We start from the raw sequence: 16,402 nt of genomic DNA, 5'->3' as shown, positions 1-16,402 counted from the left end.
GAAAAATAGCTTGACAAAACTCAACAATACGTTATGAAATTTACTTAACATTGACATTTTTCATAGTTACATCCGTCATTTATCAACTTTTGACTATTACCTACATTAGAAATTGTGATGTTGCCAATATGTGCTCAACGCGTATCCAGAACACGATTCGCATGGCAACGAGAATACCAAAATCGACTGCCTTGCGTTTCGCTGATCGAATACTTGCGCTCACCGCTTTGAAAATGTAACGTTTTGATGTCAAAGTTACAGAATACGGGCCCTGGGCCGGAATTCTGTAACTTCGAAAACACTAAGCGCTTTTAGACGCTCAGCGTATATGACGTTTTCGCTGAGCGCTTTGAAAACGGTTGCCTTAAAGGATCGTTTTGCTTGTCGAACTGTCAGTGAAAATCGAAAAAATTGTGTTTTTTCCTCAATAAGTAATTGATAATTTACGACTTGGCAGCTATAAATATTGTTCAAAACATCGAAAATGCTGAGAAGCGTTTTCAACATTTTCTTGGTATAATAAGAATAATGACATATCCATAGAAAAATAGGTTGACATAACTCAATAATAGGTTATGAAATTCCCGTAACATTGACATTTTGAAATTGCGATGCTGTCAATATGTGCTCAACGCGTATCCAGAAAACGATTCGCACGGCAACGAGAATACCAAAATCGACTGCTTGACGTTCCACTAATCGCATACTTTCGCTCACCGCTTTGAAAGCGTAACGTTTTTATGGCAAAGTTACAGATTTCGGGCCCTGCATGTGTCGTTTTTGGTTAGGTTAGGTTTTTTTATACCTTAAAATGGTAAAAAAGTTGATTCACAGGTACAGTGAGCGTTTATCGCTAACAATTACTTTTACTATTCTACGTTGACCTAGAAACTGATCGCTAAGTAACTTTGTCTTAATTTGAATCGTTCTAAATCTTTAGGCCGGGTTCTCACCATATCGGACCGACACCAATCGTCCAGATTTCGATCGCGCGACAAAGATCTTGCACCTAATCGCAAATAGGTACGTGCCCACTGACAAGATTTCAGTCGTGACCGATTTTAATCGGGCGATATTAGTCGTACGCGACGCTGCTTGCAACGTCTTTGGTCGGCAGTTATTTCTTCCACTGACACACATTTTGTGTAATTTGTATCTCGTTTGGAAATATACGCCCGCACCATGTTACATAGGAGGTTAAAGCTGTCTTTCGACATGCGGTACATAGCTTTAAACTTGTCTTTCTGGCATGTCAATTCACGAGCGCAAATGAAAGCACCTCTGTTTTTTCGCTATGTACGGATGTACCCAAAACCGGCGACGACGGCGGCGTCTTCGTCTTATACGCGCGAGTGCTACAACTTCGTCTTCACTTGACGACATCTTGGAGAAGACTAGGTATCTCCACTTTAAAATAAATCTGACCATAATCGTCCCGATGCAATCCGATAAACACATTCAATCGATTTCGGTCGGAACGACCACAATCGAATCGATCTGGACCAGGACGATTATGGTCGGTCCGATTTGGTGAGAATCCGGCCTTACAGTTTTCAAAATACCAATGGTGAGAGTTGAATTTAAGACACCTGGTATAGAATTACCGGTACAATTAACATTAGTTAAAAGTATAGATATAAACAGAAATAATTTTTATATTTATATCTATTTTGTTTCAATATTTTAGCATTTGCATTTCCGAGTCATTTGTTTACTAACTTTATTTTTTTCTCAATAGAATATTGATCAACTTATTTCAATGCAGTCCAAAGATGGATCGGTAGTTGAAGTTTTAACAAGCATTAATAATGATTTAGATGATTATTGGCTCTCTAAAAGAAATAGAATCTCATTTGATACCTATTATCCCGGACAAGAAGTTGTAAGTGTATCAATTATTAATTGTTTTAAAAAAATTCTAAGATATAAATGAATATTTTTTTACGATTATAGATTTGTGTTCCTATTAATTTCGAACAACCAAATTGGATAAAAAAATCCAAAGTAATGAAGAGAAACATCCAACAGCGCCAAAGGTTTACTATCCAACAAGTTACTGACGTTATGATAGAGGTTGCTTTGTATAATCATACAGGTTATTCTAGGATATACGAAATATCAAATGATGATGTAAAAAGGTAGGTTTATTGATGTATTTTTTATTGCTTATTGATTGCTAGATGATCCGGCTAACCTCGTATGCCTAAAGCTTGACTCCCATGCATCCGTTATCCGACGATACGATGATACAATATTAATTTTATTGGTTGGACTTCAATTGGTAGAAAATTACGCAGTTTTCAAATTTATTGCATTTTCATACTTTTGTTCATCGGATATACAATTTGCTTGTGATTGGTGTCATTTTATATTTTCATTTCCATGAGGATTTCGCTGTTTATCTGTTCACTACTGCGCATCACAAATTCGCCCTGTATTTCAGGAACTAAGGAGGTTAGGACGAACATATGTGTAGCATATTAGTTTCATAAAAAAGTAATGTGAAAATCGCATCATTGTATCTCTACTCATAAACAAGAAATCCCCTAAACCATACGAAAATGGGATACCCTGTACAGATGCGATGCGCAGTAGTGAACCGCAGTAGTCTACCGGCAGCCAGACGGCCCGCACTTTGGTCAGAAGAGCATAGCAAAAGATATATTAAAGAACCAACTTCCTTAAAATTCTCGTTTCCCTCTCTGCTTAAAGCTTAATTTTTATGCGTCCGTTATCCGTTGAAACGATGGTCCGTGGCCGACGGCGCGGCGCACAGTGGATCGACCCAATGCAATTTGCATGGGACATTCAGCAATTATGCAAAATTTCTAACTTAAGACATTTTTTGAATAAATGTGTTCTAAAATCTTCAAATTTGTTAAAAATGGTCATACCTTTATTATAGATAACTTACTGAATAGTGCAGGGGTGTTTTTCCAGAATATATATTTTATTTGAATTTCCGGATTAAATTGAGTATTACAAATTAAACTGCATAATTTCATACTTATTTCAAAACGTAATGAACTTTTTATTATATTTTTATTCTATATGAATTATGACCTTGCGATTTGTCTAGTTCTTTAATACCAACATGTATTCAATAACAATAATTTTCAAAGTCTAATTATTGTATAGTGTATCACTCAATTTTCCATAGCCATCGGTGCTGCAAGCGGCTACAATAAAACTTTGTATTCATAAGTTTAGCATAAAATAGAGATGTCATACCCACATCACAGGTATACAACCTAACCTAACCTAACCAACGATAATTACGAAAAAAAGACGCAAACTATAATAAGTTTCGCTGAAAAATGTATATTTTCACGGAAAATAGAGTTAAATAAACACCCAAGTGTTTCAAAATTTCTTTTAAATTATTCGTTAAAATATGAGCTAAAACTTTTGTATGGGGCACATGAATTAAGTCCTTTAATCCATAATTTGCTCTGTAAATTTCCCACATGTTAAATATGTTTAACAAGAAACGCATATATTATATACCATAATATTATATAGCTTTGGGTGAATTTTTCAATAAAATTCGATTTTAGTTGATTAAATTATGGCTTTCTAAATATGTATTTGAAGAAATTTGTATTAAAAGTGTAAATACGATTTTAAGTGTTATGTCCAACGTCAAACATACGATTGTTCTACTGTGCGGCGCCCTGATTGGTCATAGCGTTTTCGCGCCACTTTTCATCCATAAATTTTTTACTCCAGCCCGTCAATGGAGAAAGACCGTACGACGACGGACGTTTTGACACTTTTTGACAAATTAACCTTAATAAAAATATAATAGTGCAAGAACTAGCAACGTCGGGAAAACGAGAATTTTTAAGAAAGCTGGTTCTTTCAGAGGCCTACCCTGACGAGCCGCCACTGGGCTATACAGTTCAAAACTCTGAGATATCGTTGCATGTAGGGCCTTTTGTTGAAGAATTTCAAGAAAGATCTTGAAGTGGTAATTGTAGATTCCCTCCTGTATTATTGAAATTATCTGATTCAGAAAAGAAACTCTATTTGTGACTCAGAAAAACAACTAAATCTAGATTGGTTTCAAACTGTATCGGTACTACTGCTTGAGAGCACCAAATCCAAAATTGAGAGTAATATTCAAATTACTCTCGAATGTGTAATTAATTTCAAAGTGGATCCAGTACACGTCGCAAAAAAACTACTAGGGTCAACAACAACACGTATATTGGCAAATGATAAAACTTTAAACACGGTAAATCAAACTGAAATTAAACAAATTCACTGCAGCTTCCCATTAACTTAAAGGTAAACTTGATATATAAAATACCTACAATAAATAGGTGAGAGAGAGAAATAACATTACCTAACTGAGGCGAGAGTAATATTGCGAGAATTAGCGAAAAATGTACAATTCAGAGACTAAATTAATAGGCGTGATGCTGCCTGAGAGGGTTCACGGGCGTCTCCTCGTGACAAAATAGAAAGTTAAGATCTGCCATTCGAACAAGACAAAAAAAACACATGGCCGTCAAGGGTGGTATTTTAAGTGTTTTGCAGGTCAATTTAGCAAAGCGTGTGAAAGCATCCCTTCGTGATCAACTTTCTATTTTGTATACATTAGGTAGTAGGATAATTTTAACATATTTACAAAACTAATACTAGGTGTTTATCAAAATAGTAAAAAAAAACAAATGCGTTTGAATTGTATTCGAACATACTCCCCGCCTTAAAGGCTCTGCCTTTAACCGCAAACAACAGGGTAACTGAGGTATGATGAATCATCAATTGCATTTTTACAATATATCTAAACAATCTAATTCTTAGCCGTACGCGACAAACTTAAATCAAAATTTAAAGGAAACATACTATAAAGAAAATTATTTTATGATTAGGGCTAGTTATCGAGTTTGGGTAGGGGACATAATTTAGTGACGTTTCTTGTTAAAATGCCATTTTTAGATTTTACTTTAACAAGTCTAACATTTCCGTCCTTACTGGGTATAATTTCAAGTTCCCTAGCCAGAGGCCAGTCTAGAGGTTTAGTGTTAATTTCCTTTAAGAAAACTATGTCGTTAACTTGAAGGTTTGGTGCGGGGTATAGCCATTTTGGTCGATTCTGGAGAAGATTGAGGTAGTCTTTAGACCATTTGGACCAAAACTGTTGTTGAATTTTGACACATCGTTGCCAGCGATTAAGTCTATTTTCTGAAATATTGGAAAGGTCTTTTTCTGGGAAAGAGGTCAACGAAGTTCCTATCAAGAAATGTCCCGGGGTTAAACAAGTAAAATCTGAGGGGTCAGAGGATAAGGGGAGAAGAGGTCGTGAATTTAATATTGCCTCAATTTGTGTGAGTATTGTATATAACTCCTCAAAAGTAAAATTCTGCTGTCCTGCTAATCGCCTTAAATGATATTTGGTACTTTTGATTCCGGCTTCCCATAAGCCGCCCCAATGGGGAGAATGTGGGGGAATAAACTTCCAGTTTATCTCATTGCATACCAATAAATCATTTATCTGTTCTTGGGTTGACTTAGACTTGAATAGAGTGTAAAATTCTCTGAGTTGGTTTCGTGCACCTAAGAAATTTGTTCCATTGTCACTAAAAATGACATGTGGATTTCCTCGCCTTGAAATGAATCGTTTTAATGAAGCCAAAAATGCTTCTGTAGAGAGACTTGACACCAATTCTATATGTATAGCCTTGGTAACCATGCAAACAAATAATGCTATGTAGCATTTTTCGGTTTTTGAGCGTCTAAGACTCGACGATTTCACAAAAAAGGGGCCACCAAAATCTACACCTGTGCGTGAAAATGGCCGAGAGGGAATGACTCTGTCTTTTGGGAGATCAGCCATCAGCTGTTGATGGTTTTTTATTTTGAATCTACAACATGTCATACATTGCAAGCATTCCTTTTTGATTTCCCTTAATCCATTTAGGGGCCAATATCGGAGGCGAAGATTTGACAAGACAGTTTGAGGACCAGCGTGTCCGAGTCTAATATGCTCTTTAAGTAAGAGTAGTTTGACAACGCGATTTTTTGAGGGCAATAAAATGGGAAATTTTTGATCATATGGGACTAGAGCTTGTGATAATCTTCCTCCTACTCTGATTACATTTTCTCCATCGATAAATGGATTTAATTTTAATATTTGTTTGTCCGATATCTTCCGAGCTGGACTTTTTAACTCGTTTAGTTCTTTTGAGAAATACGTAGACTGAATTGTTTTTATTATGAAAAGTTCAGAGTTTCTTAATTCATCAACAGTGAGAGGTCCAATGAGTTTTTGAGAATTAGCGCGACTATTATTAATAAACCTTAATATAAATGCAATAGATCTTCGTAATTTGGAATAATTGGAAAATCGGTCAAACAGTGTTTCCCAGAAATTATCATTCCTGAGGAGTAAGACAGTACTTTCCTTTCTTTCTTCTTCGTGAGTTGGAGGTACCTTGATATTTAGTGAGTCTAAGTCGAAATCAAAGGTTTGTAGAAACTGTGGTCCATTCCACCAAAGAGAAGAGTTCATTATTTGCTCAGAAGTTGTACCACGAGAGAGGCAGTCAGCAGGATTTTCTGCACCAGGGATGTGCCGCCAAACATAATTATTAGTGAGAGATTGGATCTGCGATATTCGGTTAGCAACAAACACATTGAATCGTGAAGAATCAGCCTTTAGCCATGCTAGAACAATCTCTGAATCTGTCCAAAGATTCACGCTATGAAAATTATACCTATCCTTAAATATGGATTTGACACGACTAATCAAAGTTGAAAGCAATAGAGCACCACAGAGTTCTAATCGGGGTATTGTAACTTCCTTGATTGGAGTTACTCGAGATTTTGAAGTAATTAAGTAGCATGATACAGAATTATCAAGGTAAATAGTTCTCAGGTAGACACAAGATCCAAAGGCCTTGCGACTGGCATCACAAAATCCATGAAGTTCAACAGAAGATATCTGGTTATCGTGGAATATATACCGGGGTATTTTTAAACACTTGAGTTGAGTAATATTTTGAAAATAAGAATTCCATATTGTGAGAAGACTATCGTTCAAATATTCGTCCCAGCCAATCTTTGCCTTCCAAATATCTTGCATGAATATTTTAGCATTAACTATTATAGGGCCAATTAATCCTAATGGATCGAACATTTGCGCGATTTTTGATAAAACATCCCGTTTAGTGGCTGATGTGCAAATTGCAACATCGGGTAGCGATATAGAAAATACGTCAGCTTCTGAATTCCATGAAATACCTAGAACTTTGTTTGAAACTCCTTCTACTTTAATGTCATATGCCTGTACGTCGGAGGATACATTAGAAGAATTAACGATTTTTAAAAGAGAATTCGAATTTGAGCACCACTTGTGCAGCTTGAAATGCGCGCCTTTGCATATTTCGTTCAATTGAAAATACAGGTCTTTTAACTTATCGAGAGTGTCTTGACCACACAAAAGATCATCAACATAGCACTGTGAGAGGATTGTGTCAGCGGCAAGAGGGTATTCTTCCTTATTTAAGAATGCCAGCTCGTTTAGAACACGAGTGGCTAAATATGGAGCGGAGTTAGTACCATAAGTCACTGTTTGCAGCTCAATACATTGAAAATCATGAGCGGGATTACTACGCCAGAGGATATTTTGCAAGTATGTCTGACGTGGGTTCACTCGGACCTGTCTGTACATTTTCTCAATGTCGGCAGTGAGGACGAATTTGAAGCTTCGGAATCTCAGCAAAATATCATAAAGATCAGGTTGAACTGTGTATCCTTTGTACATTGTATCATTTAATGATAATCCTGATGACGATTTCATAGAGCCGTCAAACACTACTCGCAATTTCGTACTTGTGCTTTGTTCGCGGATAACACAGTGGTGGGGTAGAAAATATTTGTTATGGCCGTGAATGTTTTTTAATGAGAGAGGAACGACTTGCGCGTGTCCTAAAGAGAGATATTCATCAATAAAATTTTTATATTCCTGAAATAAATTTGGATTTTTTTCGAATCGCCTTTCTAAATTAAGGAATCGTTTTTTGGCGAGAAAGAATGATTCTCCCAGAGGAAATAATTTTTCAGGAATTTTGAGGGGAAGATTCACTTGAAAAGAACCGTCATTCAAAATAACGGTAGTTTCGCGAAAATTAGTTTCCACAAAGTTATTTTCTGGAGATAAAATTTTCTCCGAGGATTGAGGGCAGTTCTCCATGTTCCAAAATTTTTCCAACAATGAATCAAGAGCAAGATCTGAATTCCGAGCAAGAAGACAGCTGCGGTTGTTGGTGACATCAAATATAGCCTGTGTTGAGAAAGTATCCGGAGGAATTAGGCCAGACAAGAGATATCCAAAGTGTGTTCCAACCAAAGTGAGGGAGTGTTCATTAATTTTTAATAGGTCACCTGATAAAATCTTATAATAAATATCAGCACCAAGTAACATATCTACACAAGCAGGTTGATCAAACTTAGGGTCAGCAAGTTCAATGCCTTGAGGGATCTGCAAGTTACTTTGTTTTACTCGAACTCGAGGACTGACATCAGTAATTTTATTTAAGATGCAACAATTTGCATCGAGAGAGAAATTTCCTATCAACGAGCATAATGTAAGTCGAATTACTTTGCTCGTGTGTTCAATTTTTCCCCCAATTCCTGAAATTTGAACGTTTTGAGTTTCCGGGGTATGATTGAGCATTTCCAACAGTCGTTCAGTGATAATGGATATAGTGCTGCCAGAATCAAGTATGGCTCTGGCAGTAATGGTATGTCCATTTTTGGCAACGATGTTGACAAGGGCTGTTGCCAACAATACTTCGTTATCTTCTTGTGTAAAAACAGTGAGTGTTTGGTGACTATTAGTGGTTTGCTGGGGTAGATCATTGGGGTTTGTTTGGGATGGCTGCTTAGGTTCAGGGGGTTGAGAAGTAGAGTTCATGCCTTGGTTACTCTGACGAGCATTGTTTTGAGAATTGTTCTGTTTGAACCTTTGAGTGGGGTGACTAGCAGAATGCAGCAACGAGTGGTGTCTTTTCTTGCATACTGAGCAAGACAAGAGTGACATGCAGTCACGAATATGATGTTTCGAACCTAAACAGTTTATACATAATTTGTTCTGATAAACAAAATCACTTCTTCGGTTCAAGGGCAATTGAATAAACTGTGAACAAGAGTAAATTCTGTGAGTGGGTAATTTACAAAAAATACAATTAGTGGGCCTAGAGGTTCCAAATTTATTTGAGATATCGTGGGATGAGTGAGTGTGGTGAGAATTAATTTGGCCATTACCACCTGGCTCATTGAATCCTTGAGCAAGGTGAGTAGCCCTATAGAAGCTACTATGGGCAGGGCCTCGAGGGGGACCGGTTTGAGTGTGAGGGGATATTTTGGGTTCTGAGAGGTCTTCCAAAACAGAGCAGCGTGATTCAAGGAAACTGAGTAAGTCATCTAGTTTTGGAAAGGTACCTGATGTAGCCTTTGATATATGTGCCCCTCGCTCAGCAATGTACGCCTTCCGCGTGCCATAATCTAGTTTTTGGGAAAAAATGTAAATGAGTATTAAATCCCATTGGTCTACTGGGATTCCTTGAGTTTTGAGAGAGTCGAGATTTTGTTTTATTTTTACGATAAAATCTCTAATAATATGAGCATTTACCTTAGTGAGAGAGGGTATGTCAACTAAATTCTTAATGTGCGAGAATATTATTGACAATTGATTATCATAACGTTGTTTCAGGGTTTCAATGGCAATATTTAAATTTGAGTCAGTTAATTGTAAAGTGTCAATGAGGTGTAGAGGCTCTCCTGATAGGTATGATTTCAGGTAAATTAACTTTTCTATATTTGAAAGCATATTGTTGTTAACGATAAGCGTATTAAATAATTGGTAGAATGCATTCCAACTAGTGAGGTCTCCATTAAACCGAGGAATATGCAATTGAGGCAGATTAACGTTAGGTTTTTGACCCTGATGATTTGATACGGGTACTGATGCCTGTTGAGTTTGCGATTGAGGCGAGAGCGTTATAATTTTACCCCTTAACTTTGCTCGACATGAGCAATACTTATCATCTATGTCATCCTTGTCTTGGCTGTTGGAATCTATGTTCATAATTTGCATATTAACGGCTTCATACAGCGTGAAAGCTTGGGTTAAGCAATCTAACCTAGCTTCAAATTCCAAATAATCGGTTTCTGTGGTTGCGTTTTTATTATACCAATTTATAATTTTCGATATTTTTCCTTTATAAATTCCGCGTTCTTTAACCAAAGCTTCCAAACTTGCAGCCATTTTTTTTTACCAAGGCACGACAACTATTATAAATAAAAAAAACAATTTAGATAGCTCGCTATTACAATAGTTAGAATACCTGTGGGTTAGTGACGTTATATCTAGAAAATTTAGATGACAAAATGACCTACAATAAATTTAGAAACAATTAATTTACTAATCTAGTAGAGAAAGAGTTATTCTGAGTAACTTACTACAATATCAACTTATATGGGAGGCTAGCAGTGTAAATCTAGTGCGAAAATAACAACAATAAAAAAAATGAGGAAAGAGAGCAATATAATATGGTTTATATGATTTTCTTCGGGAGAGAGTCTCTAAAAAAGTTTATAGTCTATCGAGGACGAGATAATAGAGATTGTGGAGAATGGAATCCTGTTGAGACAATTTGCAAGACTACTTGTCTTACCTGGGATACTTCCAGCTTACACCTATCTCTTTTTAGCACACTATCACACACACGCGTTGTAGTCGAGTTACACTGTCACACACTCATCACTTCTTGTAGTTGTTTTAATGTCCAAAATACTGTCACTGTTTGAATTACCCTTTTATTGGAGCACTTCTACTATTGTGAGTTTTTTGTAAACATATACCATCACTTAAGGACCTTTTAAAGATCCGGCTCGAAGGACCAGCTTTTGTATCGGTACTACTGCTTGAGAGCACCAAATCCAAAATTGAGAGTAATATTCAAATTACTCTCGAATGTGTAATTAATTTCAAAGTGGACCAGTACACGTCGCAAAAAACTACTAGGGTCAACAACAACACGTATATTGGCAAATGATAAAACTTTAAACACGGTGTAAATCAAACTGAAATTAAACAAATTCACTGCAGCTTCCCATTAACTTAAAGGTAAACTTGATATATAAAATACCTACAATAAATAGGTGAGAGAGAGAAATAACATTACCTAACTGAGGTGGTATTTTAAGTGTTTTGCAGGTCAATTTAGCAAAGCGTGTGAAAGCATCCCTTCGTGATCAACTTTCTATTTTGTATACATTAGGTAGTAGGATAATTTTAACATATTTACAAAACTAATACTAGGTGTTTATCAAAATAGTAAAAAAAAACAAATGCGTTTGAATTGTATTCGAACACAAACATCAGATCATTCCAGAAAATTCACGTATCACAGTTTTAATGACAACTTAACAAGTATAGCTAGAGACGTGAGAAATATAAAATAACACGCGACCGGTGCTATCCCCAAGTCTCTTCCTATATTTGTACAACTGTACCATACTTTTGCGTAACGGCTTGACCGATTTTGATGAAATTTTATATGTATATTCAGTAGGTCTGAGAATAGGTTATCTATTTTTTATACCCCTAGGTAATAAGGGTGGTCTACTCCAATTTTTTTGTATTTTTTGGACGAATTTTTTTTATTATTTTTTATGATGTGGCATTAAAAAATACATACAACCCTAAATTTTCACCCTTCTACCATCAAACCCTATTTTTTAAGCGATATTAGTAATTCAATAATTTTCAACCCCATGAATAAAAATGACTGTTGTCCCATAATAGTATATTATTCAACGAGCATATAATGGCGGCTGTTATTCACGCGGATATAAGTTTATTATAAATCATCCAATTGAATAACAGCCATTATATGCTAGTGGAATACTATACTTTATCCAGGACTATCAAAAAAATTTAGATAATACTAATATAAGTTTTTATTTTTAATATCAAAAAAATATTGAACGGGTATAACGAGTAAGTAACATGGAAACAAAACACTGAAATTTTCTCTTGTTTGGAATATGGATTGAGATATCCGTGGAAGCGGTGAATAATGAAACCATTATTCACTAGTGAATAATGAATATTATTATTATTTTATAAACTCATGTATAATAATCAAATTATAGACGAGTCGTGAATAAAAAATATTTATATGGCAAAACAACGTTTGCCAGGTCAGCCTAGTGATAATATAATATTTCGAATAGTATTGATAATGCAGAGAACCACCGGCACCGTTGTGATCAGTAATATTGAACCACCGTTTGCTTTTTTAGGTTGAAGGTGTTTGAACGTTTAAGCGACGCATGTTTGGAGTTGGCTGAAAGGAGACTTCTAAAATTGAATTCACATGATATACTTCTGAAGAAAAAGGATTGGGTTAGAAAATTGTCTTTAATGTATCGTCCCGATGTTCCGAAAGTCCGCCATATTGTAAATTGCAGTTCCAAAATGTAAGTGAAATGTTAGACTTTTTTTCTCAATAACAAGTGGCCGGAAACACTGCGACCTGTGAGTAGTGATATTAATATTTCGGAAACTTTTGATTGTTGCAGGAAATTTCCGAAACTTTCGGAAATTTTACAATTTTACATATTTTTTGTTGATACAATGAATAAATTAGATAGACATTTGATACCAACATGTAAGTGGAAAAAAAACAATAAACATAATATTAGTTGTTATATTTTTAATAAACAATACATAACTCCTAAAAGTCATAAACATAACATATAACAAAAATTATTTTGTAACATTTGTACTTTGTACATAAACCATGAACTATGACTATGAACTTAAAAAAAAACAAAAAAGCACGAAATATAAATTTAAAAAACGTAAAACACAAATAACTGAATTATTCTATTCCAGAATACTTTCAGGCGCCGAGCTGGTCCCATCTTCATAGAGTATTATAATAGTATAGTAGTAGTACTGTCTTCGTCAGTTTTTATTTCCAAATTAGGTATATTTGATGTATCATCTGGTTCTGATTCTAAAGGATGGACCTCTACCTCTACGGGTTCTAGTAGTTCTGGAGGCGTTTCATGTTGTTGCATATCATGTTCCATATCCACTTTTTGTTTTTGTAGTAATAATTTATTGTTATGAGCTACGAACATTATTTTGCCAGCTCTTTGTGCAGTTAAGCAATTCCTTTTTTAGTATGGATACAACTGTAAGTACTAAAACTTCTCTCAGTGGCTGCAGATGACGTTGGTAAAGACAGCAGAGCAACAGCTAAATATTTCAACTGAGTATTTTTACATATAGCTTGCCACCAACTTAGACAGTCTACATTTTTAACTGACATCTAAACGTAGTCGAGAGCCCATAAACCCGATTTGGCGCAATAATTTGTTACATCTGTAAAAATGGCTTCTTTATTATTGACAAACTGAGGATGTTTGTTGGTGATATTGTTGATAAATTCCATAGTGGCTATGTGTTATTCATTGTTAAGGTGCTCTTCCAGGAAACAGAGGGTGCCAAGGGATTCGCGGCAAAATGCATTATTTTAAAAGCCATACGTTTTCTATTTTGTAAGGCGGAGAAGCATTCTTTTTCTTCTGATTTAAGAATAGGCATACTTGATACACTTTCGTTAAATTTTTGCTCAATGTCTTGAATTTTGAAAAGAAATTTCTTGCAAAATTCGGATTTTTGCGAATATTCGCGATTTTGGGACCGAATATTTCGGAAATTTCTGAAATTTCCTGCAAAATTCGAATGGAAATATTCGCTACCAACATCACTACCTGTGAGGCCTATTGTGTTTGTCTCCTTTCTGTATCTGCACCCATTCTCCTATCCCTGTGCCCTGCACTAACTTATGCAGGTCCTTGATAGGATAGGAGTGATAGGTTCTTCCGGTTCTAGCCTAGCTTTCTCAAATAAAAGTGTCGCTTGCGATCCAAAGCCTCGCAGTCACATATTATGTGCTCCGCTGATTCAGTATCTTTATCGCATAGTCTGCAGCAAAGACTTCCTTGATACAGGTTGAGCTTGTTCAGATAACACTTGACAGTCATGTGCCCTGTCAAGAGGCCTGTTGTAATCCGCACTTTATTCCTGCTAAGCATTAGCAGTTCTTTTGCGGTTGTAGAGCTAGGCCCTTGGATAAAGGCCTTGCTGTGTCTGTGCCCCTGTTTGTTTCTCCAGTGGACATTCTCATTTTCCCTGTTCCAGAGTCTTAGTGCCATACATTTAGGTATTCCCAGTACTAGCTCTGGACTAAGATAGGATGCCGATGATCTGTTAGACTTAATATGCTTGATAAACGGTGTCTAAGTTATTTATACGGAGCAATCCCAAATGATTAAAATAACCGGCTATTCCGATGTTCATTTGGTTGGCCATAAATTTAATAAATTTAAATATTTATCAGCTGTTATCAGAAGCGGCAAAATAAACGAAAAAGTAAATAATATGATTTCAATATGAAGGATTTCTAATTTAATTTTTGAATAAACTCTCAAAATAAATAAAAAATAGATGTTAGGTTATGTACTCGTAATAAAGTTTGATAATGCATACTAAGGTTTCATAAACTGGTTTTATTCCAAAAAATGTGTGTTAGAAGGTATCCAAAATAATCACCTGCATATTATTGAGAAAAATTCCATTTTCTGATTGGCCATAAGAGATGCACCCCCTAGCGGACATTTTTCGAACTTGAAAATAATTTCCATCTATTTCTCTTCGCCGCCGATTTACTTCTTCCAATTATTTTCCCAAAACTATACGATAAGTAATTTCTGAGATACAGCCGGCTTTCGTTCTTTGTTGGCCACCCGGTACATTTATATGATATAAAATAGGAAATCCAATTTAAAACATTCAAAACATTAATATCTTGATTGAGCAAATAATAAATAATTAGTACTTACTTTTAATCAGCCTTAAAATATAACTAATAATATCACTGATACTTTAAGAAAATACCACGGGCACTGGGTGTTTTATGAATGAAATCGGTCATGTTTTGTTACAACAGCACTCCCCTTACTTGTTTCTATTGTATTCCATTTGCTTCGTAAATTTTATTTGGAAACCCGCCAGGGCAGTGGCGTATCCAGGATTCATGCCTGGGGGGTCAATAACTCAGTATTATACCTAAATATATATTTTTTTACATTAACAAGTAAGTACCTACCTAATTACAGCTAGGTACTATGATAAATAGTAGGTATAAATAAATAACAAATATTTTTCTTAGGATAATGGTTTAATAATTTTTCTATACTTTGCTAAACTGTTGACCGAAGAAAGGACCGAATACCAACAAACATTGCAGCCACAATCCGACATTCAAATAAGAACCGCAGCCTCTCCAGTGGATCAATATCAAAGAAGTAAAACAAATTTGCCAAACCCTGAAAAATAGAAAATCGCCTGGTCCAGGTGAAATTCCTCCAGAATTACTCAAGTATGGCACGGATAAATTATATAAGCAGCTCGCTAGTTTTTTCCAAAAGTGCCTTAATGGTGAAAATATAGCGAAAGAATAGGAGACATCATATATAACAACAATACACAAGAAAGGAAGTAAAGACGATTGCGATAATTATCGAGGAATCTCCGTGTTGAGCTCTGTTTCAAGGGTCTATGGAAAATTGGTCAAAAAAAGAATTGAGGAAGAATACCGGGATATGGAGGCTGAAGAACAAGCGGGGTTTAGAGCTGGTAGATCCACGGTCGACCATTTATTTACACTGACACAGATAATTGAGAAAAAGATGACAAGAAATCAAGAAATACATCTCCTTTATGTAGACCTCAAGAAAGCATAAGTGTACCCCAGTCTAAATTGTGGGAAGCCCTCGAGAAAACGAATATCAGCAAAACATTAATTAAGGCTGTCCAAGAACTTTATAAGAACAACACTAGCCAAGTAAAGAAAGGAAAACAGTATCAAAGGGATTCAGCATAAACAAAGGTCTTAAACAGGGCTGCTGTCTATCGCCGACACTGTATAAAATCTATTTGGAACAAGCTCTGAAAACGTGGAAAAGGAAGTGCGAACAGATGGGGATACCACTAAACGACTCGATACTTTACACTCTTTGTTTCGCTGATGATCAAATAATACTGGCTCAAGACTACTAAGTAACATTACATCACAAAAAAAATAATCATTAACACAAAAATTAACTAAAAATTAAAGAAACAAATAACAAAATAAGAAGAAACAAACAAAAGGCCAAGTGAATAAAGTAAAAGCACAGATACAAATAAAATTAAATAACAATATCCAGGCTTTTTTGCCTGCATTTCATTAAGTACCTCCTCTGTACTAACAGATATTTCTGGATACATATACAAAAGGGATAAGCCATTTAGTCTGTCTTTACTTACGGT

General features: G+C 35.6%; 1 protein-coding gene across 1 annotated transcript in view; it reads left to right on the top strand.

Annotated features, from left to right (window-relative positions):
- The window catches only part of LOC115874890 ((E3-independent) E2 ubiquitin-conjugating enzyme UBE2O), a 57,337-nt gene that overhangs the window by 4,131 nt on the left and 36,804 nt on the right, over positions 1–16,402 (top strand). Inside the window, exons 4-6 of the mRNA XM_030890190.1 lie at positions 1,739–1,882; positions 1,954–2,138; positions 12,319–12,495. Coding sequence (XP_030746050.1) covers positions 1,739–1,882; positions 1,954–2,138; positions 12,319–12,495 — 506 coding nt within the window. The remainder of the gene's footprint in view (positions 1–1,738; positions 1,883–1,953; positions 2,139–12,318; positions 12,496–16,402) is intronic.

Source organism: Sitophilus oryzae, unplaced genomic scaffold (genome assembly GCF_002938485.1).
Source record: "Sitophilus oryzae breed Bouriz unplaced genomic scaffold, Soryzae_2.0 scaffold_1307_pilon_pilon, whole genome shotgun sequence".
Classification (NCBI taxonomy): Eukaryota; Metazoa; Arthropoda; class Insecta; order Coleoptera; family Curculionidae; genus Sitophilus; species Sitophilus oryzae.
The sequence above is the reverse complement of the archived record's forward strand: the minus strand, read 5'-3'. Positions and strand labels throughout refer to the sequence as shown.